The sequence below is a fragment of the Macaca fascicularis genome, chromosome 20 (assembly GCF_037993035.2).
Source record: "Macaca fascicularis isolate 582-1 chromosome 20, T2T-MFA8v1.1".
Classification (NCBI taxonomy): Eukaryota; Metazoa; Chordata; class Mammalia; order Primates; family Cercopithecidae; genus Macaca; species Macaca fascicularis.
In genome coordinates this window covers 54,817,815-54,845,404 of record NC_088394.1, presented here as the reverse complement: position 1 = coordinate 54,845,404, position 27,590 = coordinate 54,817,815, and the positions used below count along the sequence as shown (strand labels likewise).

The 27,590-nt window shown below is 44.3% G+C and overlaps 1 protein-coding gene across 1 annotated transcript; it reads left to right on the top strand.

Annotated features, from left to right (window-relative positions):
- The first annotated feature begins 1,366 nt into the window (after positions 1–1,366).
- GOT2 (glutamic-oxaloacetic transaminase 2) lies at positions 1,367–26,939 on the top strand. The gene is made up of 10 exons (XM_045382906.2): positions 1,367–1,543; positions 12,079–12,235; positions 13,699–13,827; positions 17,118–17,177; positions 17,676–17,837; positions 18,054–18,158; positions 19,550–19,700; positions 20,179–20,344; positions 24,536–24,686; positions 25,781–26,939. Exons 1-10 carry the CDS (start codon positions 1,455–1,457, stop codon positions 25,901–25,903), a joined length of 1,293 nt encoding a protein of 430 aa, XP_045238841.1. The 5' UTR covers positions 1,367–1,454; the 3' UTR covers positions 25,904–26,939.
- The last annotated feature ends 651 nt before the right edge of the window (positions 26,940–27,590 follow it).

Below are 27,590 nucleotides of genomic sequence, written 5' to 3'. Positions count from 1 at the left end.
CCAGGCTGGTCTCAGACTCTTGGTTTCACGCCATCCTCCTGCCTCAGTCTACCAAAGTGTTGGGTTTACAGGCATAAGCCAACACACTGGGCCCCTATCTGGGTTTAAGATACGAGTATGGGAGAAATAGACTACACATGAGAAAGACTTGTTTGACTTGTGGATGTGTCTGAAATTCCTTTGCTTTTTTCTTTAAAACTGATTCATTTCCTTCCACAAACAGTCACCAGGATTTGACATACACGAGTTTGTCATTAATGACCATGGGTTATTTTCTGCTTACTAAATCAGGCCCTGTTTTAGACATAATCTGCTAATCTTATTAATCCTCACAACTGCCCCACAAAATATGCATGCGACCCTCTCCATAAAGGGATAAGGAAGCCGGGCGCGGTGGCTCACGCTTGTAATCCCAGCACTCTGGGAGGCTGAGGCGGGCGGATCACTTGAGGTCAGGAGTCCGAGACCAGCCTGGTCAACATGGTGAAACCCCCGTCTCTACTAAAAATACAAAAATTAGCCGGGCGTAGTGGTGGCGCCAGTAACCCAGCTACTCAGGGAGCTGAGGCAGGAGAATCACTTGAACCCAGGAGGCAGAGGTTGTAGTGAGCCGAGATCACGCCACTGCACTCCAGCCTGGGTGACAAAGTGAGACTCCATCTCAAAAAAAAAAAAAAAAAAAAAAAGGGGTGGGGGATAAGGAAACATTCAGGAAGGAGGTGACATGACTTGTGTTTAGGGAAACTATTAGGGTTGAAAGCAAGGCACCTTGGTTGGGTCCTAGTGGCTGTAAGGCATCAGACAAAATACGTCAACTATGTCAACCTACATTTTCTCATCTTTTTTTTTTTTTTTTTTTTTTGAGACAGAGTCTTGCTCAGTCGCCCAGGCTGGAGTGCAGTGGCACGATCTCGGCTCACTGCAAGCTCCGCCTCCCGGGTTCCCACCATTCTCCTGGCTCAGCCTCCTAAGTAGCTGGGACTACAGGCGCCCGCCGCCACGCCCGGCTAACTTTTTGCATTTTTAGTAGAGACGGGATTTCACCGTGTTAGCCAGGATGGTCTCGATCTCCTGACCTCGTGATCCGCCCGCCTCGGCCTCCCAAAGTGCTGGGATTACAGGCGTGAGCCACCGAGCCCGGCCCATTTTCTCATCTTTCAAACCGCCATAACAGCAGCCACTCTTCGGCCGGCTGGATTAAATGAATGAAGTGCAGCGAAGGCTGGGTTTAGGTAAACTGTGCAGTCATCCTCTTCCATGACCTCCGCGGAGCCCACGCCGCTCCGCCCACCGGCCGCCAGGGGTCGCTGTGACGCAGCTCGGGCCCAGCACGCGGCCGCTCTGGCCCGGGAAAGTCGTTGTCCTTACCTTAAACAGGAGCCGGCTCCCTGTGTGTGTGTCCGCTCGCCCTCTGCTCTGTCCTGCGGCGGCCCACTGCCCTCCTACCGTCCACCATGGCCCTGCTGCACTCCGGCCGCGTCCTCTCCGGGATCGCCGCCGCCTTCCACCCGGGCCTCGCCGCCGCGGCCTCTGCCAGAGCCAGGTAAGCCAAGAGAAAAGGAGATGGAGCCAGGGCGATGGCCCTGCCCCGCTGAGCTGCGAGCACCCCAGCACATTCACTCCTCCCGGCCCCCAAACACACACTGTCACTCACACACACACACACTTTTCTGCCACCCCCTCGGCTTTCCCTTAATGGGGACTGAGGATTGAGCGTCCGTGCCCCACAATGACCCTCAGGATCCCTCATCCTTCTGGTCCCCGCACCGGGCCCTGCAAGAGGGCGTGCAACGCAATCCCTGGGGAAAGGAAGTGTGGCCCTCGGCGGCTCCCGGACTCCCATTCAAGTGGGAGGGGTGCGGAGAGTACTGGGGCAGCGGCGCCCGGGGACGCCCGTGCCCTTGATAGGGTGCCCTGGGGGCGGCGGGCGCACCTGTCCTGGCTCCCGGCCCGCCCGAGCCGGTGGGCCGGCGGCGGCTGGCTGCCGCGTGTGTGCCCTGGGCGGGAAGCGCGCGAGAGGAAGGTTTCCCGGGCGTCGGCATTCGGGCCTCGCTTCCCTCCCGGCATCTGCGACCTTGGCGTGCGGCATCCCCGAGACCTTGCGACCCTCCGAGGTCCCTGTGACCCCGGTGCCCGTTTGGCCTTTGCTTGGGAAAGGGTCGAGGTGTAGTGTGCCTCCTTTATTTTTTCCTTATTGCCCCTAAGGAGGTCCGGTTGCAGGGAGGCCATCAATCTTCCTCTCCATCTCCCTGTGCTCTTTCATTCAGTAAATGTTTCGTAACTGCAGTTTCTCAGAGCCAGGCTCTGGACCAGATGCTAGCGATACAACTGTGAACAAGGCGAGGGAGAGACAATGACAAATTGTCATTGCTCAAAAAATGACAACGTAATTTCGTACTGTGGCGTGTATAATAGTATGGAGGGAAATTTCAGAGCTTGAAACGAGCTCTAGTAATTCATTCCCAGTGGAGACTGGAGCCAGACGATTAATTCAACTCAAGAAGCCGATTTGGAGCACTCTCCTTAAGTGCTACCTTAATAAGGAACTGAGTTTTAAAACCACCCCCAAGCAGGTATTAACTGCAAGGAGCAAAGCGTAGCTCGGCCTTTCGTTTGAATGTATGCTGTGTGTCTTTCAGCCCAGCAGAACGATCTGTCCTTTCCAATGCCCCACAGCCTTGGCAGTACAGTTTTGCCTGGGCTTCGCACTTTCTTCTCTTCCTGACTTGGCTCCTTCCTGGCCCACTGTCAACGTGTGTCCTCTTTAAGTCTGCCTACCTAGTGGACTAGAGCCAGGAGGAGTTATTTATACAACAAATTTGGAAAACCAAAGTAGTGCTTAAAATTTCGGGCAAGAGAAAGTATGTTTCCCTATTGTAGTAATCTTAAAATAATACCTTGTTTTATGGATTTGGCTAGGTCGCCTGAAGCTCTAGTGCTTGGTGAAAATCCCTTGGGGTCAGGGTTAGTCATTCTTTCAGTTTGAGAGTCTGACTCATGTTTCTTTTCTGTATTTTTCTCACTAGAATGTAAGTTCCATAAGAGCGGAGACTTCACCTACTTTATATTCACTGTTACATCTCAGCACTATTAACAGTTCCTGGCATGTCTCTCATATTGGATATTTTTATTTTAAGCCCAGATTTTTCACTTAATGCAACAGAAACAAATACAGTATGACATTTTAATGTTGTGTCTTAGATCAAAATCTGAACATAGGCTGGTCCAAGTGTAATGGTGTTTACAACTAATTGATCATAACCAGTTACAGATTTTATTGTTCCTTCTCTCGACTAATCTTAAACACACAGGGGAACCATAGTGCTGCAAAATATGTAGAAAAAAAATAAATTATCTCTCTTTTTTTTTTTAAATACAGGGTCTCACTCTGTCGCCCAGGCTGGAGTGCAGTGGCACAATCATGGCTCACTGCATCCTGACCTCCTAGGCTCAAGTGATCCTCCTGCTTCAGCCTCCCAAGTAGCTGGGACTACAGGCATGCACCACCACACCCAGCCAATTTTTTATTTTTTGTAGAGACAGGCTCTCCCTATGTTGGTCTCAGACTCCTCCCACATCAGCCCCCCAAAGCGTTGGGATTATAGACTGATCGACTCCACCTGACCAGAAAATAAATTCTTGAAATAGTTGAGCACCTAATGTTGAGGAATTACTCTTCATATTTAAACAATGATACCTGATTAGATGATAGAACCAGATGCCCTATTTAGCATGAAGGTTAACTGTTCATGCAAGGAGATCAGACTTCACTCCTTCCACTGTGGAAGTGATCTTTACCTAGCTCCGAGTGGCAAAAGTGGAAAATACTTAAACTGAACTCATCGACATTTCTATTTAAATGACTAATATAATAAAACCTTGTCAGTTGTTATTCTGAAGAACTGAGGATTTATCCAATGGCATACTTGGAACTCTTCGTAAATATGTGGAACTCTTTGTAAATTCAAGTGTATCATTTAGCTAAACACTGCGAATATAACTTTCTCTTGTTGACCTGTACTGTAAATGTATAGTGACATGAGATCAGACATAGTTGCAGTTCAATGAAGAAAAAAAAAAGATGCTAATGTATTTTGATTTATAATGATTCGTTTTTAATTATTTAATTCTGATTACTTTTTGGTGGAATAACTGAGCAGGTCTTGTGAGACTTTAAAAATGCAGTGTGCAACTGTGGTACCATAACCATTGGTTAGAAGATCACAGACCAGGCGCAGTAGCTCACACCTGTAATTCTAGCACTTGGGAGGCTGAGGCAGGTGGATTGCTTGAGCTCAGGAGTTCTAGACCAGCCGGGCAACATGGCAAGACCCCGTCTCTACATAAAATACAAAAAATTAGCCGGGCATGGTGATGTGCACTTGGAATCCCAGCTACTTGGGAGGCTGAGGTGGGAGGATCACTTGAGCCTGATCGCTTGAGAGGTGAAGAGTTGCAGTGAGCCAGGCCGATCACGCCACTGCACTCCACCCTGAGCAACAAAGCAAGACTGTGTCTCAAGAAAAAAGAAAAAAAAAAGAAAGATCACAGCTGTGCTATTGTCTCTGCCATTTTTAGCTCTGTGATTGTGGGCAAGCTAACTAACTTCCCTTCTGATTTTAAAATGAGAAGATGTGAGGAAAAGCAGTTTAAAAACTAAAACTTTAAGTAGGCTTAAGCTCCAGGGAAATTGCAATGCATTTCGATTGGAAAGGCTTACCTGAATACTTTGTACCTAACCTCTCTTGGATGACCAGTCGATATTGCTCAATGTTTGAGGCTTTGTTCCTGTATCCAAAGTGTACTGATAGGAATCACTTTCTAGGTCACAGGTTATCAGCATTAATTTTGCCCCTAGAACACTCTTCTTTTCATCTACTCAATTCCTTTAAAAATATCAGAGTTCTTACAACGTGTGTGTAGTCTTTACCATGTTAAGAAATGGAATAATGAAAGGCATGGAGGAGCTGAAAGCTGGTTACTAATGTGTGGCTAATCAAATTGAGTATTCCCTCTAGGCCAGGTGCCGTGGCCCACACCTGTAATCCCGGCACTTTGGGATGCCGAGGTGGGAGGAGCACTTGAGCCCAAGAGTTGGAGACCAGCCTGGGCAATATGGCACAACCCCATCTCTACAAAAAACTAGCCAGGCATGGTGGCACGCACCCTAGTCCCTGCTACTCACGGAGGATCACTTGAGCCCGGGAGGCTGCAGTGAGCCGTGGTCACCCCACTGCATTCTAGCCTGGGTGACAGAGTGAGACCCTGTCTCAAAAAAAAAAAAAAAAAATCTTATCCCTCTAGAAGGGGAACAATAGACACTGGAGCCTACCTGAGGGTAGAGAATGGGAAGAGGGAGAGAATGAGAAAAAATAACTGTCAGGTACTGTGCTTCTTAGCCAGATGATGAAATTATCTGTACACCAAACCCCCAGGACACGCGCATGTACCTGTGAACCTGAAATAAAAGTTAAAAAAACCTCCCAGGCCTGTGCCTTTTAGATGCCAGTAGCATCTGCTTTCCCCCAGCGTTTCAGCAAACAGAAATGTCCCCAGAAATTGTCAGTGTTCCCTAGCTAGGCAACTCCTTCCTCTCTCTCTGGCTAAGAACCACTTTCTTTGTGATCTGGATTATCAAGCTTGTCTCAAGCAACAGATAGTGGTTTTCATACCTGTGTACTTTAATCTGTATTTCATGTTCAATCTCAAAACTAGCTTTGTAATTGTAAAATGAACATAATTTATTACTTTTTTTTTTAATTGAGTATCCCTGCTCCTGTATTTAGATTGTTTAAAAATTCAGTATTTTGAAATTGTGTTGAGAATTCTTAAGAGATATCCCAGAAGACTCAAGGCTATGGTTTCTGAGTTTCTATGCTTAACATTTTAAAGAACTTGAAAAATAAGTGCTTTTCACACCATTTAACAAGAATGATGCCTTCTCCCCTTGTGGTAGGGAGCAGTGGGCAATGTTATTATTGATCGAGGGCCTTGGAGGATACAGACCATTGCTTTTTCTTTTTCTTTTTTCTTTTTTTTTTTTCTTCCTGACACAGAGTCTCTATGTAGCCCAGGCTGGTCTCAAACAGTAGGCTCAAGTGACCCTCCCACCTCAGCATCCTGAGTAGCTGGGACTACAGGCAAGCGCCACTATGCCCAGCCAGGCCATCTTTTGAAAAATGAAAACTGTTTTCCAGAAGTGTTCTCTTTTATAATCTAGTATGTCCTTGACATTCAGGGTATTCCTTTCACTCAGCAGTTAATGACAGTGATGTAGACAGACAGGTGGCTACATGTTTTCAGGGTCTGAATTGTGGATAAGTCATAAGGAAAGCTTTCTTCAGGCCCAGTTCAGAAGTTGGTTTAAGGTATCTGTGCTTCTTACTATCGCCTAGGTACTAGGAACAGCCAAGCAACCTAGAGCCACAACAACAAAATGAGAGGCAAGCTATTAAAAGAACTGGCACCAACACTAGTGAGGGGGAAGGGCGATAATGGTAGTGTCTCCTGATACTCTGGAAAAACCTATGCGGTAGTAACTGAAAAGCAGAAAAGGGCCGGCGCGATGGTTTATGCCTGTAATCCCAGCACTTTGGGAGGCTGAGGCGGGCAGATCACTTTAGATCAGGGGTTCAAGACCAGCCTGGCCAACATGGCAAAACCGCATCTCTACTAAAAATAAAAAAAATTAGCCGGGCATGGTGCCAGGCACCTATAATCCCAGCTACTTGGGAGGCTGAGGCAGGAGAATCGCTTGAAGCCGGGAGGTAGAGGTTGCAGTGAGCCGAGATCACGCCACTACAATTCAGCCTGGGCAACACAGTGAGACTCTGTCTCAAAAAAAAGAAAAGCAGAAAAGGTTAGTTGGTCGGAGGGTTGTGGGTTATTGTTAAACTAATTAACATTATCTCCCCCTACAGCCATGCTTGATTAGCTTTGTATTTAAAGAGAAAGAAAAGCAGAAAGGACCTGCATTTGGTCATAATCTTACAACTGTATATGCTCCTTGAATTCTCTACATACTGGCCTCACCAGGCTCTGTACTAGGATGCAGGATGGTTACAAATAAAAGTGGAGCGGTGATAATTTAGTAATGATGACTATTAGCGAACATCACACACTCTGCCAATCTAGGTTCTGAGTGTTTTTTTTCATCATTATACCAGCCCTGCGAGATAGGTAGTACTATGACCCCATTTTACAGGTAAGGAAAGTTGAGGCTTAATTTACTTGCCAGTGCTCACACAGCTGGCAGATGACTGAGCTGGTATTTGAATGCATGCAGTTTGCCCAGTACTGAAATTACCCAAGGCAAACTAAAAGAACCATTGAAAGAAATAAGAGCCTAGGAAATCAAAAAAACTGGAAATAATCTGCCCTTAAATAACAGAGAATTGACTGTATACACTAATTCATTACAATGATTGAGACTGCAGCAGTCTTTAACTTGTCAAGAGAGCATGAATTAAACTCTGTACTGCCATCCAGTATGCCCCATGGAGGAGTGGGTGTATGAATGCTGACAAGTACGTTAAGAGAACCTTTGTTGGGAAAGAAATATTCATGAGGTAATTCATGAGTTTATCAGCATGGTGAACACGGAGAACTTCCATGGTACCATACTGAAACACGTGGCTGATTCACAGTAGATAAGTGATTGCTAGGAGAACTTGGGCGATTCTCCTGCAACAACCCCCAGCTCTTTCTCACCGTGAGCCTTTATTCTTAAGCCTCTACTTGGAAAGCCCTTTTTCTCTTCTTTTCAGCCTTAGCACTCAGCTGCTAAGTCACGTCCTCCAGGAAGCCTTCCTAACCTTGTGCAGTACTTTCCTTCCCTTCTCCAAGCTATTAGGTCCTCTGCTCGGGGCTCCCATAAGTAATATCCCATAATAATGCCCTGGGTCAGTGTATATCACTATCCATCATCTCCCTGCAGTGCCCAGCCTGCATTGCTTGTAGCTCCCTGCTGATCACCACAGTGGACTAAGGTGGTAAGGGATTGTGTTATACTCTTCTTTACGTTCCCAGCCCTTAGCATAGTGTTCTTAATGATTGCTTTGGAAGATCATAAAGCCTAGAAAAGTGTTCTGGCAAGGCAGAGAATCTCTACAATCTAAACTGATTGCACAGAAGGTTTTTTTTGTTTGTTTGTTTTGTTTTTTTTTCTTTAACTTTTATATTGTGGGTGAAGTCATTAATCACTAAACCAAGGAAACTAGGTCATCAAGATTGGCCAAACTTTGTTAAAATGTTAACTTGTGTGCACCTGTAGTCCCAACTGTTTGAGGTGGGAGGATGGCTTGAGTCTAGGAGGTCAACGCTGCACTGCAGCCTGGGGGACGGAGTGAGACCCATCTCTTTGTTTGTTTATTGAAACTGAGTCTCCCTCTACCACCCAGGCAGGAGTGCAGTGGTGCGTTCTTGGCTCACTGCAACCTCCGCCTTCTGGGTTCAAGTGATTCCTATGCCTCAGCCTCCCAAGTAGCTGGGATTACAGGCGCCTGCCACCTTGCCCGGCTAATTTTTGTATTTTTCATAGAGACGGAGTTTCACCATGTTGGTCAGGCTGGTCTCAAACTCGTGACCTCAGGTGATCTGCCTGCCTTGGCCTCCCAAAGTGCTGGGGTTATAGGCGTGAGCCACTGCACCCAGCCGAGACCCATCTCTTTAAAAAAGAAAAACAAAAAAGTTAACTTCTTTTCAGATTCACTTACTATAAATCAAAACAAAATTCACATCTGGATGCAGTGGCTCACGCCTGTAATCCCAGCACTTTGGGAGGCGAAGGTGGGTGGATCACTTGAGGTCAGGAGTTCAAGACCAGCCTGGCCAACAGGGTGAAACGCTGTCTCTACTAAAAATACAAAAATTAGCCGGGTGTGGTGGCACACACCTGTAATCGCAGCTATTTGGGAGGCTGAGGCAGAAGAATCACTTGAACCCAGAGACAGAGGTTGCAGTGAGCCGAGATTGCTCCACTACACTCCACCCTGGGTGACAGAGCAAGACTGTGTCTCAAAATTAAATAAAAATTTAAAAAAACAGGCCGGGGGTGGCTCAAACCTGTAATCTCAGCACTTTGGGAGGCCGAGGTGGGTGGGCCACAAGGTCAGGAGTTCGAGACCAGCCAGGCCAACATGGCAAAACCCTGTCTCTACTAAAAATACAAAAATTAGGCTGGGTGCAGTGGCTCACGCTTGTAATCCCAGCACTTTGGGAGGCCAAGGCAGGCAGATCACTAGGTCAGGAGATAGAGACCATCCTGGCTAACATGGTGAAACCCCGTCTCTACTAAAAATACAAAAAGTTAGCCGGGCGTGGTGGCAGGTGCCTATAGTCCCAGCTACTCGGGAGGCTGAGGCAGGAGAATGGCGTGAACCCGGGAGGCAGAGCTTGCAGTGAGCTGAGATCGTGCCATTGAACTCCAGCCTGGATGACAAGAACAAGACTCCATCTCAAAAAAATAAAAAATAAACAAAATTCACTTTCTAAGTTTTGTCCTCATATGCTCTTTCATATTTAAAACAAACTGATCCTTTAGGATGGTAGTTCTCCCTGGGAACATGTTAGTTCCATGTTAGTTATGTTAGCATGCAATGTGTTTCCATCATTGCTATTTTCAAATGAATCAGTAAGTATAACAAGCTGCTCAGTTTTTCTAATATAGTAAGTATTAGTGGTTATACCCCACATAAATAAAAGCTCTTTGGGGTTTTTAGTAAGTTTTAAGAGTATAACAGGATCTAAAGATCAAAAGTTTGAGAACTGCTGCTTTAGACCAATACTACTCTTTTTCCTTAAAAGCACACAGTTGTATTTATTTGTCACTATTGATCCTAGTGTGGTCTCAACACTCATTGCTTATCTTTTAACCAAAGTAGCTTCTATTTCCCAGAGAAAATTAAGAAGGGAGGGTGGTGATGTCAGTCCTACACAAGCATTCTAAGCAGACTGGCAAAACTTGTGAACACACGCAGCACAACTTCTACCGCCGCATATATCCCTTTTATACCTCCTTCAAGTGGCAACAAGGAAAGATCTTTTTATTTTAATGACTCAAAGCTATAACCTCTTGAGCATGTAAAAATAAGCAAAGATATATAAATTTTAAATTATACTTGGCAATCAATGTGTCTGTAGTCTATCTTAGAAATTAGGTGTGCAATGAATAATAATCTGTTAATCAATTCATTGTAATATTAGACCAAAAGTATGAGTTACCCTAAAGATCTTAGAAATTGTGTTCAAGGCCGGGCTCAGTGGCTCACACCTGTAATCCCAACACTTTGGGAGGCTGAGGCGGGCAAATCACATGAGGTCAGGAGTTCAAGACCAGCCTGGCCAACATGGTAAAACCCCATCTCTACTAAAAATACAAAAATTAGCTGGGTGTAGTGGTGGGCGCCTGTAATCCCAGCTACTTGGGAGGCTGAGGCAGGAGACTCACTTGAACCCAGGAGGCGGAGTTTGCAGTGAGACAAAATCGCGCCACTATACTGCCTGGGCGGCAGAGTGAGATTCCATCCCCCACCGCCTGGACAAAAAAAAAAATAAAAGAAAAAGAAATTGTCATCAAGCTGGCATATTACAAAATGCAATTACTGTTCTCCCGAAAGCCTATATCCCCAGTCTAATAAGAAAAACATCAGACAAATTCCAGTAGAGGGGCATCCTACAAGATACCTGACCTGCATTCCCAAAATTGTCACAGCCAAGAGAAGCTTATGGAGACATGCAGCTAAGTGTAATGTGGTGTCCTAGATGGAATCGTGGAACAGAAATAGGTAAAAACTAAGGAAATCTAAGTAATGTGTGGACTTAATAATGTATGGGCCAGGCGCGGTGGCTCACGCCTGTAATCCCAGCACTTTGGGAGGCCAAGGCGAGTGGATCACCTGAGGTTGGGAGTGTGAGACCAGCCTGGCCAACATGGTGAAACCCCGTCTCTACCAAAAATACAAAAATTAGCTGGGTATGGTGGTGGTCACCTGTAATCCCAGCTACTCGGGAGGCTGAGGTGGGAGAATCACTTGAACGCCAGAGGCAGAGGTTGCAGTGAGCTGTGATCACGTCATTGCACTCCAGCCTGGGTGACAAAGAGGGAAACTTCATCTCAAAAATAATAATAATAATAATGGGCCGGGCGCGGTGGCTCAAGCCTGTAATCCCAGCACTTTGGGAGGCCGAGACGGGAGGATCACAAGGTCAGGAGATCGAGACCATCCTGGCTAACCCAGTGAAACCCCGTCTCTACTAAAAAATACAAAAAAACTAGCCAGGCGAGGTGGCGGGCGCCTGTAGTCCCAGCTACTCGGGAGGCTGAGGCAGGAGAATGGCGTAAACCCGGGAGGCGGAGCTTGCAGTGAGCTGAGATCCGGCCACTGCACTCCAGCCTGGGCGAAAGAGCAAGACTCCGTCTCAAAAAAAAAAAAAAAATCATGTATCAGTATGGATTCATTAATTGTAACAAATGTGCCATACCAATGTAAAATGTTAATAGGGGAAACCTGGGGGTAAGGGTAGATGGGACTGTACTATCTGTTCAATTTTCTGTAAATCAATACTGTTTTGGCTCACGGAGGCTGAGGCATAATTGTTTGAACCCAGGAGGCAGAGACTGCAGTGAGCCGGGGTCACACCAGTACACTCCAGCCTGGGTGACAGAGTGAGACTCTTTCTCAAATAAATAAATAAAGTTTGTCAGAATAGCAATTCAATTTCATTTAACACAAATTTGTAGTTTTCATAATTTTAAACATATAAGAGTAATATGGCCGGGTGCAGTGGATCACCTGAGGTCTGGAGTTCGAAACCAGCCTGGCCAACATGGTGAAACCCTGTCTCCACTAAAAATACAAAAATTAGCTGGTGTGGTGGTGCGTGCCTGTAATCCCAGCTACTCAGGAGGCTGGAGCGGGAGAATCACTTGAGCCCAAGAAGCAAACGCTGCAGTGAGCCAAGATAGCGCCACTGCACTGCAGCCTGGGTGACAGAGCAAGAGTCTATCTCATAAATAAATAAGTAAAATGGATCTTGGATCTAGCTAATGGGATCGAGCTAATGTATTTCTCATTTCAGCTCCTGGTGGACCCATGTGGAAATGGGACCTCCAGATCCCATTCTGGGAGTCACTGAAGCCTTTAAGAGGGACACCAATAGCAAAAAGATGAATCTGGGAGTTGGTGCCTACCGGGATGATAACGGAAAGCCTTACGTGCTGCCTAGCGTCCGCAAGGTGAGCTTGCCATTCATCTCCTTCTGAGTGGGATGAATAAACTGAAGAGAGCCCTGGAGAGTGGCAGGAATAGTGCTGGACCGGGAATCAGGAGCCCTGGGCTTTAGTTCTGGCACTAATGGCATGAATCACTCGGGTTTTCTGGGCTATAGTCTCCTTGGCTGTAAAGGTAAGAGGTTGGAACCATCTGTTTTTTTCCAAGATTGAACTTTCTATGGTTCTGTGATCATCTGTAAAATAGACATTAAATATGCTTTAGAAATGCTTAGCTATGTCTAGTTTAATCCTGAAGGTGCACGAGATGACCAAGACTTTAAGCACTGTCTCTTGGTGAGAGGAATAGCTCTTCGTGAATTACTATTGTTATTTTCCCTTTCTCTAACTGTGATTACCTTAATCAAACCTTTGTACACAGGCATGCTCCGTCCTTTCTTCCTGCTGAGCTATGGAATTTTTTTCACCTCTTTTGTTATATTTTTATTAGTAGCATCTTTATTCATTAACTAAATAATGTAACAAATCCCTTTAGACTAATTTTTTAAGTTATTCAGTAAGTATTTGCTACTGCAACCTGCATCACAACCAAGCACTATTGTACATACCCTCATTCACACTTCTGAACACTGTGAGAGGTAGAAATAGTTCCTCCATTTAACAGAGGAGGAAACCAAGGCTCAGGAAGGCTAAATAACTTGCCTAGGGTAACACAACTAGTAAGGGACAGCCAGGCCTCCAATGCCAAAGCACGAAGATATGTGGCTATCACTGTTAACCCTTTGAAGCTCTTAGACTGGCATATAGCTTGAAATGCTTCTCCTGTATGTATTTAGTTTGATTTAATCATCTTATATCTATTTTAGGTGTTGCTCTTAAACCTTGGTTTTGTGCATTCCAAGAATCTCATTTTATGTTAAATTGTAACCAAGAGAGACCATACCCATCCACATAAAACTTAACTTAAACAATAAAATACAATTTTAAAAAGTAAGTATTTCTGTTCTTCAATATAAACTATCAAGCATTCTACCTACCATTCTTCTCAGAGAGTAACTTCAAATTTTAAAAAAAGGTTTGGCCAGGCGCAGTGGCTCACGCCTATAGTCTCAGCACTTTGGGAGGCTGAGGCAGGTGGATCACTTGAGGTCAGGAGTTTGAGACCAGCCTGGCCAACATAGTGAAACCCCATATCTACTAAAAATACAAAATTAGCCAGGCATGGTGGCAGGTGCCTGTAGTCCCAGCTACTTAGGAGGCTGAAGCAGGACAATCACTTGAACCTGGGAGGTGGAGGTTACAGTGAGCCGAGATCACACCACTGTACTCCAGCATGGGTGACAGAGCAAAACTCTGTCTCAAAAAAAAAGACTTTACCTCCAAAACTTAACTTATAAAACTTTAAATATTAATCATAGTAATTCCGAGTAAGGAGAAGAAACTCAATGAATGTATTTTCTCTTGTCTAGGCCGAGGCCCAGATTGCCGCAAAAAATTTGGACAAGGAATACCTGCCCATTGGGGGACTGGCTGAATTTTGCAAGGCATCTGCAGAACTAGCCCTGGGTGAGAACAGCGAAGTCTTGAAGAGTGGCCGGGTAAGCTGAGCAGGCTCTGGCATCATCCCAGGTCTTTAACAAATTTGTAGTTATTTAAACAATTTTAGGCCAGGCGTGGTGACTCACACCTGTAATCCCAGCACTTTGGCAGGCCAAGGCGGGCGGATCATCTGAGGTGGGGAGTTTGAGACCAGCCTGACCAACATGGAGAAACCCCGTCTCTACTAAAAATACAAAATTAGCCAGGCATGGTGGCGCATGCCTGTAATCCCAGCTACTCGGGAGGCTGAGGCAGGAGAATCACTTGAACCTGGAGGGTGGAGGTTGCAGTGAGCCGAAATCGCACCATTGCACTCCAGCCTAGGCAACGAGAGCAAAACTCTGTCTCAAAAAAAAAAAAAATTTAAGAAATATGAAAAGATAACTTATTTTGTGTGTAATGATTGTTTTGAGGAGGCCACACTATTTCTAATAATTCTTATTTGATAGTAAATTGCCATCATTAAATAAAATAATCTACATGACACCAATTCCAAAAATGTACTACTAGTAATCCTGAAAATGTGGTAGTCATTTGACTGATAGATTTGACGTTACTTTTGCTGTTAGTCTCTACCTGCTTACGTTCATTTTACATTGAATATGCTTTAGAAATGTTAACTACGCCAAGTTTTAGGCCTGCAATTAGCCCAAACCCTCATGTCCTAAGCTTCCAACTTGCACAAAAGCAGCAAAAGCAGGAAACAAGCCATGGGTGGACTGTGGGCACTGAACCAGTCTGGCAGCCCTCTGCTATCCCTTCACAGCCCGTGTGGACACAGAAAAAAGACCACGCTCCCAACATGGGAACTCGTGCACGTTGTGGTTCACTTTATTTTAGAAAAAAACATGTTTTTTAATGAGTGCATTTGTATGTTTTTCTAGGTGAGCCTGGGGAGTGAAGAAACATACAAACTAGCAACTTTAAGTCAATATTTTCTCTTCCCTTCCCCCTCTGAAAAGCCAGAATAAATACACTTTATTTACAAGACTGGTCTAAGTCCACATGTGAATTTGTTAACTCAGAGTAAAGCACAACAACCTCAACCCCAGGGTTAGGTAGTAATTATCCTACATCAAATAGATGTGGTTTAGTTCTGTCCATACAGTCAACTGCCTGTTAGCCCCTCCTAAAAATTTCTGTACTTTTTAATTCATGTGTTTTTTTTGCCTAGTCTCTGCTCCATCTAGATAATAACCTAAGTATGAAACTGGCCTACCTTAAAATAACATTAACTTGTCTTTTATAAGTTGTGCCTCGGCCGGGTGCAGTGGCTCACGCCTGTAATCCCATTGCTTTCGGGGGCCGAGGCAGGTGGATCACTTGAGGTCAGGAGTTCGAGAACAGCCTGGCCAATATGGTGAGACCCCCGTCTCTACTAAAAATACAAAAATTAGCTCGATGTGGTGGTGCACGCCTGTAGTCCCAGCTACTGGGGAGGCTGATGTGGGAGGATTGCTGGAACCCAGGAGGTGGAAGTTGCAATGACCCGAGTTTATGCCATTGCACTGTAGCCTGGGTGACAGTGCAGAGGGTGACCTGTCTCAAAAAAAAAAAAAAAGCTGTTGTGCCTTTGTGAATCATAGTATTATCAGACCTACAGTGAGGTTTTTATTTTCATCATGCCAAAGTTTGCAGAGACAAACTATTTAAAAATAAGTTTTTAGTTGGGTTTTTCCCTCTTTAATCTACTGCCACCCCAGTCCAGAAAATACATTTGTGCTTTGTAGAGCCTTGTACTTCTACAATGCCTTTAAAAACAACAAATGAAAACCTCTTAAACCTACAGTGATTTCTTGTTTGTCCCTTAAAGCTGACCAATTTGAATAAGCAGATTCACCTCAGGCATCTTCCTATTACCCAAAACATGAATATTTTCAGATTATGAAAACACATAGAAGGGGACCTCTTAGAAAACCTTTATTTATCTATTTATTTATTTATTTATTTACTTATTTATTTATTTTGAGATGGAGTTTCGCTCTTGTTGCCCAGGCTGGAGTGCAATGGCACGACCTCAGCTCACCACAATCTCCGCCTCCCAGGTTCAAGCAATTCTGCCTCAGCCTTCCCGAGTAGCTGAGATTACAGGCATGTGCCACCACACCTAGCTAATTTTGTATTTTTAGTTGAGACAGGGTTTCTCCATGTTGCTCAGGCTGATCTTGAACTCCCAGCCTCCGGTGATTCGCCCAACTCGGTCTCCCAAAGTCCTGGCATTACAGGTGTGAGCCACTGTGCCTGGCCAGAAAACCTTTAAAATGTTGTAATGTTATCCTTATATATTTGTTGACTTGCTTTTCAAGGAACTTTGATGTTTAGAGAGTCATTCTACTTTGTATAATTCTAGAGTAATGTCTTAATGTAGTGACTATTCTCAGTGTCTTTTTATTTATTTATTTGTTTGTTTGTTTATTTATTTATTTTTGAGACAGGGTCTCACTCACCCACACTAGAATGCAGTGGCACGATTTCGGCTCACTGCATGTTTGGGTCCGCGTGTTTCCTAAACAAAGGAATGAACACACAAGACAACACAAGACAAGACAAACATGGCGGCCGCCTCGAATGGCGCGCTCCGCTTTATTTTATACAGTCGTTTGTGGAATGTTGCCAAGTCACAAGACACATTGTTGTTTTTCTGACCTTTCCCTGACTTTCTGGATTTTCAAGATGTTTACATATAAACAGGCCCCCAACGCCCTGCTTCGTTTGCAAGAGCAGGACTTATTGGGAACACCCTGCTTCGTTTGCGAGAGCAGGACTTATGGGGAACGCGGTGCTTCGTTTGCGAGAGCAGGACTTATCGGGAACACGCTGTTTGTGAGCACGTAGTCCTCTACAGCTGCATCCTCCACCTCGCAGGTTCAAGCAATTCTCGTGCCTCAACCTTTTGAGTAGCTGGGATTACAGGTGTGCACCACCATGCCCAGCTAATTTTTGTATTTTTAGTAGAGACAGGATCTCGCCATGTTTGCCAGGCTGGTCTCGAACTCCTGACCTCAGGCGATTCACCCGCCTTGGCCTCCTAAAGTTCTGGGATTACAGGCATGAGCCACCACACCCAGCCTCTCAGTGTCTTTTTATATCTTTTATATAATTCACCCCTTTTTCATATTGGGGAGGAATGTTTGTGTTCTGAAAGTTTCCCGTGTAACATGGAATGATACTAACAGGCCATAAAGAATGAGCTTCTGAAGTACGGAAGGGTCTTGGACAGAGCAGTGCCCTGGGCTGGTCCTGTATAGAGAGTGTCGCACATCACTGACCGTGGGTATCTCTCCTTCAGTTTGTCACTGTGCAGACCATTTCTGGAACTGGAGCCTTAAGGATCGGAGCCAGTTTTCTGGTGAGTCTGGAAGCTTCTTCAGGAAAGAACTATAAATTCCAGATGACAGGGCTTCCTGTTGTGTGTATATTTGACTGTTGATGCAGTAGATTTCTTCTTTCCATGAATTTGCAGATGTCCTATTCTCTGATGAAAAAATGAAAGGACTTTAAAGAAATTACAAGAAAGATATAGTAGTGATGAAGGTAAATTAAGTTCACTAGAAACTATTTACTAGAGAGCTTTTGCCTTTTAACTTGTTTAATCCCTATGACAGAGGTACAATTAACCCCATTTACAAGTGAAGAAAGCAAGACCCAGAAAGGTCCTTGGCTATACAGCCAGTATAACTGTCGGAGACTATTCCAACCCAGGCAGTCTTACTGCTGAGTCAATACTGCTCAACAATTGAGAGAAACTGGGTTTCGGTGGAGAAAAATGTTCCCTCAGTAAAACACGTCAACATTTTTTTGCATCTCCTTTGTTCATTTTTCTGTTTCCTTTCGTCCCATCTTTTAGCAAAGATTTTTTAAGTTCAGCCGAGATGTCTTTCTGCCCAAACCAAGCTGGGGAAACCACACACCCATCTTCAGGGATGCTGGCATGCAGCTACAAGGTTATCGGTATTATGACCCCAAGACTTGCGGTTTTGACTTCACAGGCGCTGTGGAGGATATTTCAGTAAGTGTGGCTTTCAGGGTGAGAATAAAACTTGCTTGCAGACATTTGATGTCTCCCACCGTGTTCCAATATCTGAGTTAAAATACTGGAGAAGAGGTGATTCCCAAACTTCTGGTTACCTTTGTTACTTATCAAATGATGACAATCCTGTGGCATTTCACATAAACTGTTTGCCTTAAAGCTTCAAAGTCATCTCTTGGCTGTTTTTCTCTTTAGAAAATACCAGAGCAGAGTGTTCTTCTTCTGCATGCCTGCGCCCACAATCCCACGGGAGTGGACCCGCGTCCGGAACAATGGAAGGAAATAGCAACAGTGGTAAAGGTGAGGAGGATGAACTCACTGGCGACAGTTCTGTGTTTAGTAACCAGCTTTGGAGGCTTAATTTGGCAATGTCTTAACAGAGAGTCTTAACCTTGAACCTGCGTGAAATGTCCATACAGGTGGTTAAGCTGCCAGAAAAGGGCTCCCCATTTGCGTGATTAGCAGTTCTGGGATTGATGACGCATGAGCATTTGAAAGTAATTTTTTCTGGCCAGGCGCAGTGGCTCACGCCTGTAATCCCAGCACTTTGGGAGGCCTAGGCAAGTGGATCTACCTGAGGTCAGTTCGAGACCAGCCTGGCCAACATGGAGAAACCCTGTCTCTACTAAAAATACAAAATTAACTGGGCGTAGTGGCCCATGCCTGTAATCCTAGCTACTTGGTAGGCTGAGGCAGGAGAATCACTTGAACCCAGGAGGTGGAGATTGTGGTGAGCCGAGATCGTGCCACTGCACTCCAGCCTGAGCAACAAGAGCAAAACTCTGTCTCTAAAAAGGAAAAAAGAAAATAATTTTTTTCCTCATCCTGGATGTAGGGAACTCTGATAAAACCTGTCTACTGACCCCAGGATGTCTGCTGTTGATGCCTACATTCACCCTGGTCAGTGGTTGCTTAGTGATCTGTTTAAACACTTTTTCATGGCCTTTCCTTTGCAGCATCGCCATGATCACTCTAAAAGTGTAGACAGCTGTCAGAGAAGACACTAGTCAAAATTCCTAGAGAGGAAAATATTATTCCTGTTGTCTCATCTCCCTGTTTTCCCTTTTTACTCCTTTTCATTTCCCTTTCTTTTCTCTCTCTCTCTCTCTTTTTTTTTTTTCTCTTTTGAGACAGAGTCTCACTCTGTCGCCTTAAGCCAGAACACAGTGGCACAGTCATGGCTCACAGCAACCTCTACCTCCAGGGTTCAAACAATCCTCCTAGCTCAGCCCCTGAGTCGCTGGGACTGCAGACATGTGTGCCACACCTGCCTGGCTAATTCTTTCTAGTTTTTATAGAGACAGCATCTCACTTTGTTGCCCAGGCTGATCTCAAACTCCTGGACTCAAGCAGTCCTCCCACCTTGGCCTCCAAAAGTGCAGGGATTATAGACATGGGCCACCGTGCCTGGCCAGTTTCCCTTTCTTTAACTTCTGTCAAATCTAAGCTGCACACAGAATGAGACAGAAACAGCATTTGGAAAGCACTTTCAAGATAAAATGGTTCTAATGAGGTTGTCTCGTGAGCCCTGGATGTAAGATGAGTCTTCCAAGATTACGTTAGCCCCAGAAAAGGCTTATTGTGCTTATTGGGACCATGCCCACCTCACAGAAACGTCTTTCAGATTTTTATAAACATCTAGGGCCTCTTCAGACAGACTGCTGAAGCTTCGATCTTTTGTTCCTTCTCAGAAAAGGAATCTCTTTGCATTCTTTGACATGGCCTACCAAGGCTTTGCCAGTGGTGATGGTGATAAGGATGCCTGGGCTGTGCGCCACTTCATCGAACAGGGCATTAATGTTTGTCTCTGCCAGTCATACGCCAAGAACATGGGCTTATATGGTAAGCTACGGCACCCAGCATGACACATGTTCTCATGCTGGGAGAGAATGCCACGAAGGCATAGAGCTTGTGGGGTGTGTGTGTGTGTGTGTGTGTGTCCATCCATGTCCACATCCCTCCCTACCCTAAGATGAAAGACTGGTATCGTAGATTTTACTGATTTTCTTAGCCATATATTCTTCAGTATTCTTAAATTTTTCCAGCAAAGGAAACTGATTACTGCTTCTCTAAACAAAAAGTAACAAATGCGTCAGCCAAGAAGATAGATACAATAAAAAATACCTTTGAATACTCTGAGTACTCAAAACTTCCTTGTGCCTCAGTTCACCATTCTGGTTGTTGAAAGCTTTTTATTTATAATAAAGTTATTTTGGGGTCCTTTGGATGGAAACAGATAATACGTAGCAAATACACTCATGATTTGCTTTAGCACATTAGATAGTAGAAGTAGAAGACGAGATCCATTTTTGTCTTTCAGGTGAGCGTGTAGGAGCCTTCACTATGGTCTGCAAAGATGCGGATGAAGCCAAAAGGGTAGAGTCACAGTTGAAGATCTTGATCCGTCCCATGTATTCCAACCCTCCCCTCAATGGGGCCCGGATTGCTGCTGCCATTCTGAACACCCCAGATTTGCGAAAACAATGGTAAAGGCTTATGCCACTCCCCAGCCACCCACCTGTTCCCACCACTGCTCCTTCAAAGCTAGTTTTTAATTGACCTCTAGTGATATACAGTACCCCATAGATTCCATATGCGAAGGCAGGGAAGGGAGCAAAAAATGTGCATTCCTTGTTTAAAAAACTGAGGCCGGGTGCAGTGGCTCATGCCTATAATCCCAGTACTTTGGGAGGCCGAGCTGAGTGGATCACCTGAGGTTGGAAGTTCGAGACCAGCCTGACCAACATGGAGAAACCCCGTCTCTACTGAAAATACAAAATTAGCCAGGTGTGGTTGGTGCATACCTGTAATCCCAGCTACCTGGGAGGCTGAGGCAGGAGAATTGCTTGAACCTGGGAGGCGGAGGTTGCAGTGAGCTGAGATTGCACCATTGCACTCCAGCCTGGGCAACAAGAGCAAAACTCTGTTTCAAATATATATATATATATATATATATATATATATATACACACACACACACACACACACACACACACACAGAGAGAGAGAGAAAGAGAGATTGGTTGAGACAGGGTCTTGCTCTGTCACCCAAGCTGGAGTGCAGTGTTGCAATCCTAAGTCACTGTAACTTTGTACTTCTGGCCTCAAACAGTCCTCCAGCCTCAGCCTCCCAAGTATTTGTTAGCACTTTGAACCAAATTAGTTGGTATTTCTCTGTAAGAGACAGACATAATTTTTAATTGGTAGTTCCTTTTATTCCGTTATCTCCGCGTTAAATAGAACCTGCTTTCCCCTAAAATCAGTTTCAAATTAAGTACCTCACATAGGAAAACTTCCTTAAAAACATATTTTTGTTTGTGTCCTAATAATTGCTAGCATTGAATCAGTATTTTTGCATTTCTTTGTGTTTTATTGTAGAGACAGGGACTTGGCTGTCTTGCCCAGGCTGGTCTCCCTCAAACCCCTGGGCTCAAATGATCCTCCCACCACGGACTCCCTAAGTGCTGAGATTGCAGGTGTGAACCACTGCACTCAGCCTGTTTTTTATTATCTGTAGTATCTGACTCTCAACATCTGTTCTGTGAATTAGTGTTACTCAATCTTTTTGACCACAATCCACATAAGAAATATATTTAAGGCCACTATGCCCAGCCAGTTGCATCTTACTAAGTTGAATTTAACATACTAAGCCAGGCAACGTGGTTCACACCTATAATCCCAGCATGCACTTTGGGAGGCCAAGGTGGGTGGATCCCTTGAACCCAAGAGTTCGAGACCAGCCTGGGCAACATAGCAAGACTGTGTCTCTATTAAAAGAAAATTAAAAAATAAAAATATAACCTACCAATGGGTCATGACACATAATTTAGAAAATACTGCTCCAGAAAGGGGTTGGCAAACTGTTCTGAGAGTCAATCCAGTTTGCTTCCTATTCTTGTAAATAAAGCTTTATTGGAACACAGCTGTACCCATCTATTTATGCGTTTTGTATAGCTACTTCTTTGCTGCCATGGCCAAGTGAGCAGTTGTAGCAGGCAGAGACCATATGGCCCGTAAAGCCTAAAATAATTACTCTTTGGCCATTTACAGAAAGTATGCCAACCCCTACTCTATGAGTTTATAAAACCATGATGCCTGTGGAAGGCGTGATTTGTTATATGAGTTTATTCTGTGTAGCTGCTTAGTTGAGAGGTCACATCTCTGAGCAGCACTTGGGTAGAAAAGCTAAATCTGCTATCTCTAAGAAACTTGATATGTACCTCCCCTAGTCATCATGTTGCAACTATTTTTCTGTCTTCAGTTTCTGTGTCATGAACATTAAAGTAAATACTAAGAGTCTGGTTCAGGATAGTTTTTTTTGTTTTTTTGTTTTGTTTTGTTTTGTTTTTTCCTTTTGATTTTTTTATAAAGACAAGGTCTCACTGTGTTATCCAGGTCAGTCTCAAACTCCTGGGCTCAAGTCATCCTCCCACCTCAGCCTTCCAAAGTGCTTGGATTACAGCTGTGAGCCACTGCACCCAGCTCAGGATAGTTCTTTATGATATAATAGGTTCACGCTAGACTTACCAAAAAATTGACTACTTTTTAAGTCATATTTTTTTGCAGCATGATATTAACATGTAAGTATATTTCAGAAAGTTTGTGAAAGGGAAAAAACCATAACTCTAGCTATTCTAACTCAGCTTTTTTTTTTTCCCTTGCCCATTGTTTGTTTGTTTTTTGTTTATTTGTTTTTTAAGTTTGTGTGTGTGGTTTTTCGGGTTTTTTGTTTTGTTTTGTTTTGTTTGTTTGTTTGTTTTTGAGACAGAGTTTTGCTCTTGTTGCCCAGGCTGAAGTGCAATGTCACAATCTTGCCTCACTGCAACCTCCGCCTCCTGGGTTCAAGCGATTCTCCTGCCTCAGCCTCCGGAGTAGCTGGGATTACAGGCATGTGCTACCATGGCCAGCTAATTTTGTATTTTTAGTAGAGACAGGATTTCTCCATGTTGATCAGGCCGGTCTCGAACTCCCGACCTTAGGTGATCCGCTCATCTCGGCCTCCCAAAGTACTGGGATTACAGGCGTGAACCACCGGGCCCAGCCACCCATTGTTATCTGTAGTTGTGACATACTGTTATATATGTATGAGCAGGACTGGTTTTGGTTTTGTCACTTAGAATTATACTAAACTTTTTTTACTTAATATTTTCTAAAATATTTTCATATTCTCTGGTTATGAAGATTTTTTTTAGTGCATGCATTTCAATACACAATTTGAGAGTTTGTAGTAGACAAAGATGCCAGACTGTGTTAATGACTACCCTCAGGGTGGTTATAATCCGATGAGAAAGATACACACATGACTTTCTTGTTGTTGTTGTTGTTTTTGAGAGAATCTTGCTCTGTGGCCCGGGCTGGAGTGCAGTGCCACAATCTCGGCTCACTGCAACCTCCGCCTCATGGGTTCAAGCAATTCTCCTGTCTCAGGCTCCCCTGAGCTGGGATCACAGGCACCCACCGCCATGCCTGGCTAATTTCTGTGTTTTTATTAGAGACAGTTTCACCACCTACGATAGCTTCGCTCATTGTAGATTCGTAGTATATTGTCTCAATTGTGGAGATGAGAATGTATATTTCATCCATGTCAAAAATAAGGTCATTTTTTTTGTTTAACCCACAGCTTTTACCTTAATCTTAGTAGGTTTTAGAGTGATTCATTCACTTTTCTTAATACATATGCAATTACAATGGGGTTACATCCCAGTAAGCCTGTCATAAATTAAAAATGCATTTAAGGCCAGTCTTATGTCTGTAATCCTAGCACATTGGGAGGCTAAAGTGGGAGAATCACCTGAGCCCAGGAGTTCCAGACCAACCTGGGCAAATAGGGAGACCCTGTCTCTACAAAAAAAAAAAAAATTAGCGAGGCATGGTGGAATGCACTTGTGGTCCCACCTCTTGGGAGACTGAGGCAGGAGGATCACTTGAGCCTAGAAGATTGAGGCTGCAGTGAGCCATGATCATACCATTGTACTCCAGCTGGGTGATAGACTGAGACCCTATATCTTAAAAAAAAAAAACAGGCCAGGCGTGGTGGCTAACATTTGTAATCCCAGCACTTTGGGAGGCCAAAGCAGGAGGATTGCTTGAACCTCAGAGTTTGAAACCAAACCGGGCAACATGGCAAAACCCCATCTCTACATTTTTTTTTTTTAGAAAAAGGAAGGAAAAGAAAATGCATTTAATACGCTTAACCTACCAAACATCATAGCTTACCCTAGCATACTTTAAACATGCTCAGAACAGGTATTAGACTACAGTTGAGCAAAATCATCTAACACAAAGCCATTTTATAATGAAGTGCTGAATGTCTCATGTAATTTATTCAGTAACATACTGAAAGAAACAAAATGGCTGTATGGATACTTAAAGTACGGTTTCTATTGAATGCATATTGCTTTTGTGCCGTCATAAAGTTGAAAAACTGTAAGTCAAGGACTGTCTCTACTCAAATGTGTTAACTGTTTTAGTTGCCTGATGGAAATAGTGTTCTGATATAAAACAGAATGCTATAAAATAGCTTTCTTACCTGGCCAGTGACAGCATGTGATTCACTCATGGCCTGAGAATTGAGGCACGCTAGGGGAGCGCTCAGGTCGGGGGTAAGAATGCTGCAAACTCCGGCATATCTGTCAGTGCTTAGGCAGAATAAGCTGCATCTCAGGATTTCTTTACAGGTTGCAAGAAGTGAAAGGCATGGCCGACCGCATCATTGGCATGCGGACTCAACTGGTCTCCAACCTCAAGAAGGAGGGTTCCACCCACAACTGGCAACACATCACTGACCAAATTGGCATGTTCTGTTTCACAGGGTTAAAGCCTGAACAGGTGAGTGATTCTGATTTCTCTGCAGCAGACTAACTGATCAGTCTTTGCAAACCAGAAGGATTCTTTTTTTTTTCTTTTTTTTATTTAATGTTTTTGGGTTTTTTGTTTTGTTTTGTTTTGTTTTTGTTTTTGTTTTGAGACAGTCTTGCTCTGACACCCAGGCTGGAGTGTAGTGGTGCAATCTCAGCTCACTGCAACCTCCACCTCCCAGGGCTTAAGTGATCCTCCTGCCTCAGCCTCCCAAGCAGCTGGGACTACAAGTGAATGCTACCACACCTGGCTAATTTTTATATTTTTTGTAGAGACGTAGCTTTGCCATGTTGCCCAGGCTTGTCTTGAACTACTGGACTCAAGCAATCCGCCCACATTGGTCTCCCAAACTACTGGGATTACAGGTGTGAGCCACTGAGCCTAGCCCCAGGAGGATTCTTCATAGATCACCCACCTATTCAAAGTTAACCTAAAAATAATTAAAACAGTTATTTTGGAGCCCTTTTAGGTAAAAGTATTGTAATACTTTTTAGCATTTATTTGGCTTTCTTTTTTTTTTTTAGTTGTTTACCTCTCTGTATCACCCATGAACTCACAAACTTCTAAAGAGCAGAGCTTGTTTTGATCATGTTCATGATCACTGTTGCTTCTCCCAAGAGAGCAACAGGAGAAATAGCTGTTTCGTAATTGAATCCTGGCTCTGCTGAATCTAAAGGTGTTTTTCCCCATCTATTTATGCCTCAGAATTCATCATCCTACTTTAAAGTAGCTTTTTTTTTTTTCCGAAATGGAGTCTCACTCTGTCACCCAGACTGGAGTGCAGTGGCGCAATCTCGGCTCACTGCAGCCTCTGCCTCCCAGGTTCCAGGTTCCAGCTATTCTCCTGCCTCAGCCTCCTGAATAGCTGGGATTATAGGCGTGAGCCACCACGCCCAGCCTTAAAGTAGCTTTTTATTCTTATTTTATTCCAAGTTAACAGCAAATTCTGGGAACAGGGTTTAAGCGAGGAAATAGAACTTTAATAAGTTGGCTGCTGTACCATGCCAGGCCGGGGAGAATCCCCCCTACCGGGAAGAGGTACCCAAACTCTTTCTTCTCTGCAGGTGGAGCGACTGACCAAGGAGTTCTCCATCTACATGACCAAGGACGGCCGCATCTCTGTGGCAGGGGTCACCTCCGGCAACGTGGGCTACCTTGCCCATGCCATTCACCAGGTCACCAAGTAATGTCCCTGGTGCAAGGAAACAGAGACAACCTTTCTGTCTTCAGCCTCTGCTATTGAGAGCTTCACACAGACGATGAGAGAGGGTGGATGGTGGTGAGTGGATCATTTCTTTCAACCACAGTGTGTAACACTCAGCATTTGAATGTTTCTCCAAAAAGAACATGTAGTGACACAGGGCAGAGGCATCCGTGGCTGGTGTCTGGAACATTAAACCAAACTCTCTCCCCTGTCCTTTTATCTCCAACTTTTCTCAAAGAGTTTACATGTGCAAGAAAGTCATCGCACCAAAAAACCTGTCAATTATGCCATTGCAATATTTCAGAAGCTTTAACTGAAGTGTCAGGTTCCTTGTGAGAAATAACACACGTTAGAGGCTTTGAGAGAAGACCTAGTTCTGTCGTGAGCAGTCGACCTTGTGTCTGTCCTCCCATCTTGGAGCAACCTTATCAACAGGCCGCACTGCAGAAATGATGTTTTATGAAAACCAATGAGGCTGCTGCCACTCCAGCAAGGAAAATAATGCAATTTCCTGTCTTATGTAAGAAAAAGAGAAGGCTCTCTTTTTCTCCCTTGTCATTGCTGTTCTTTTCCTTATGTACAAACATTTTTAACTACTACAGATTTTCATCCCATTCTACTGCTTGACTGACCATCAACTCCATCCTATCGAGATTTATTTAAGAATGAAGAACAAAATTTTCTGCTGATGCCATACCCTCACCTTTCTCAGCAAAGAATAGTGGAGAGTAGGAAACTGTACTTTAGGCATCCTCTTGAATGATTGTGTAAGTTTCTCTGGTTGGGATGTTGTCTCTGCCCAGTTGGACCTCCTCCCTTTGTTGAATGTGGTATACAGCCACTCATCTCACACCGTGAGTTGTGGCGCAGGGTGGTACCAGGAAAGAGGATATTCTAGGCTTTGTGTGCTGCTAGCTGGGTTCAGGCTTCACCCACTGGAAAGAACCACCATCTGCTCTAACCATGTAGACTTATTGCGGCCTGGTTTCTCTGTTACAATAAAATTACTGTAGACCCAACTACTGTCTACTAAGTTATCTTTTTTCTTTAATGGGAGGAAGGAGTAAGAGTGGGTAAATAAATATCCTAGGAGTTTGGAATCGTGTAGCTGATCATAAGCCAGTAGATGTAGGCACTATTCCAAATATTGGCTGAAGATTCATCGTTTTCTTCTTTGTGTTGCCATTCAGTTTGTGCAGTCCAAAGATGCTGAGAATGTGGGTGTAATCTCTTGGACCTTGTGGGGAACAAATGGAGTCCCATGAAGGATACTGTGGATATAGGCAAGGGGTAGAAGGGATGGAGGAGAAGTGACAACTTCAGTGGTCTAGAGGAGCCAAATAGGTAATGTGAATAAAAAGTGGTGTGAACTGGATTAACGATGATCAGTGGTGATCAACCCTCATCCTCAGCATTGAGGAGCAATAGCGAAGTGACAGGAACTGTGAGGATGAATGCCCAAGGTGGTAGGTCTTATATTTGTCAAGAGAAATGGAAATCTTGATTTCTATGGGTGGTCTGTTGGCGCTTAAAAGTTGGCAACTGGTTCAATTTTTTAAAAATGATTTGGGCCGGGCATGGTGGCTCATGCCTGTAATCCCAGCACTCTGGGAGGCCGAGGTGGGTAGATCACCTGAGGTCGGGTGTTCAAGACCAGCCTGACCAACATG

Coding starts and splice junctions, on each gene's coding strand:
- GOT2 (XM_045382906.2), top strand. CDS start 1,455: ATGGCCCTGCTGCACTCCGGCCGCGTCCTCTCCGGGATCGCCGCCGCC. Junction 18,159..19,549: donor AAATAGCAACAGTGGTAAAG/GTGAGGAGGATG, acceptor GTTCCTTCTCAG/AAAAGGAATCTCTTTGCATT. Junction 19,701..20,178: donor CAAGAACATGGGCTTATATG/GTAAGCTACGGC, acceptor TTTGTCTTTCAG/GTGAGCGTGTAGGAGCCTTC.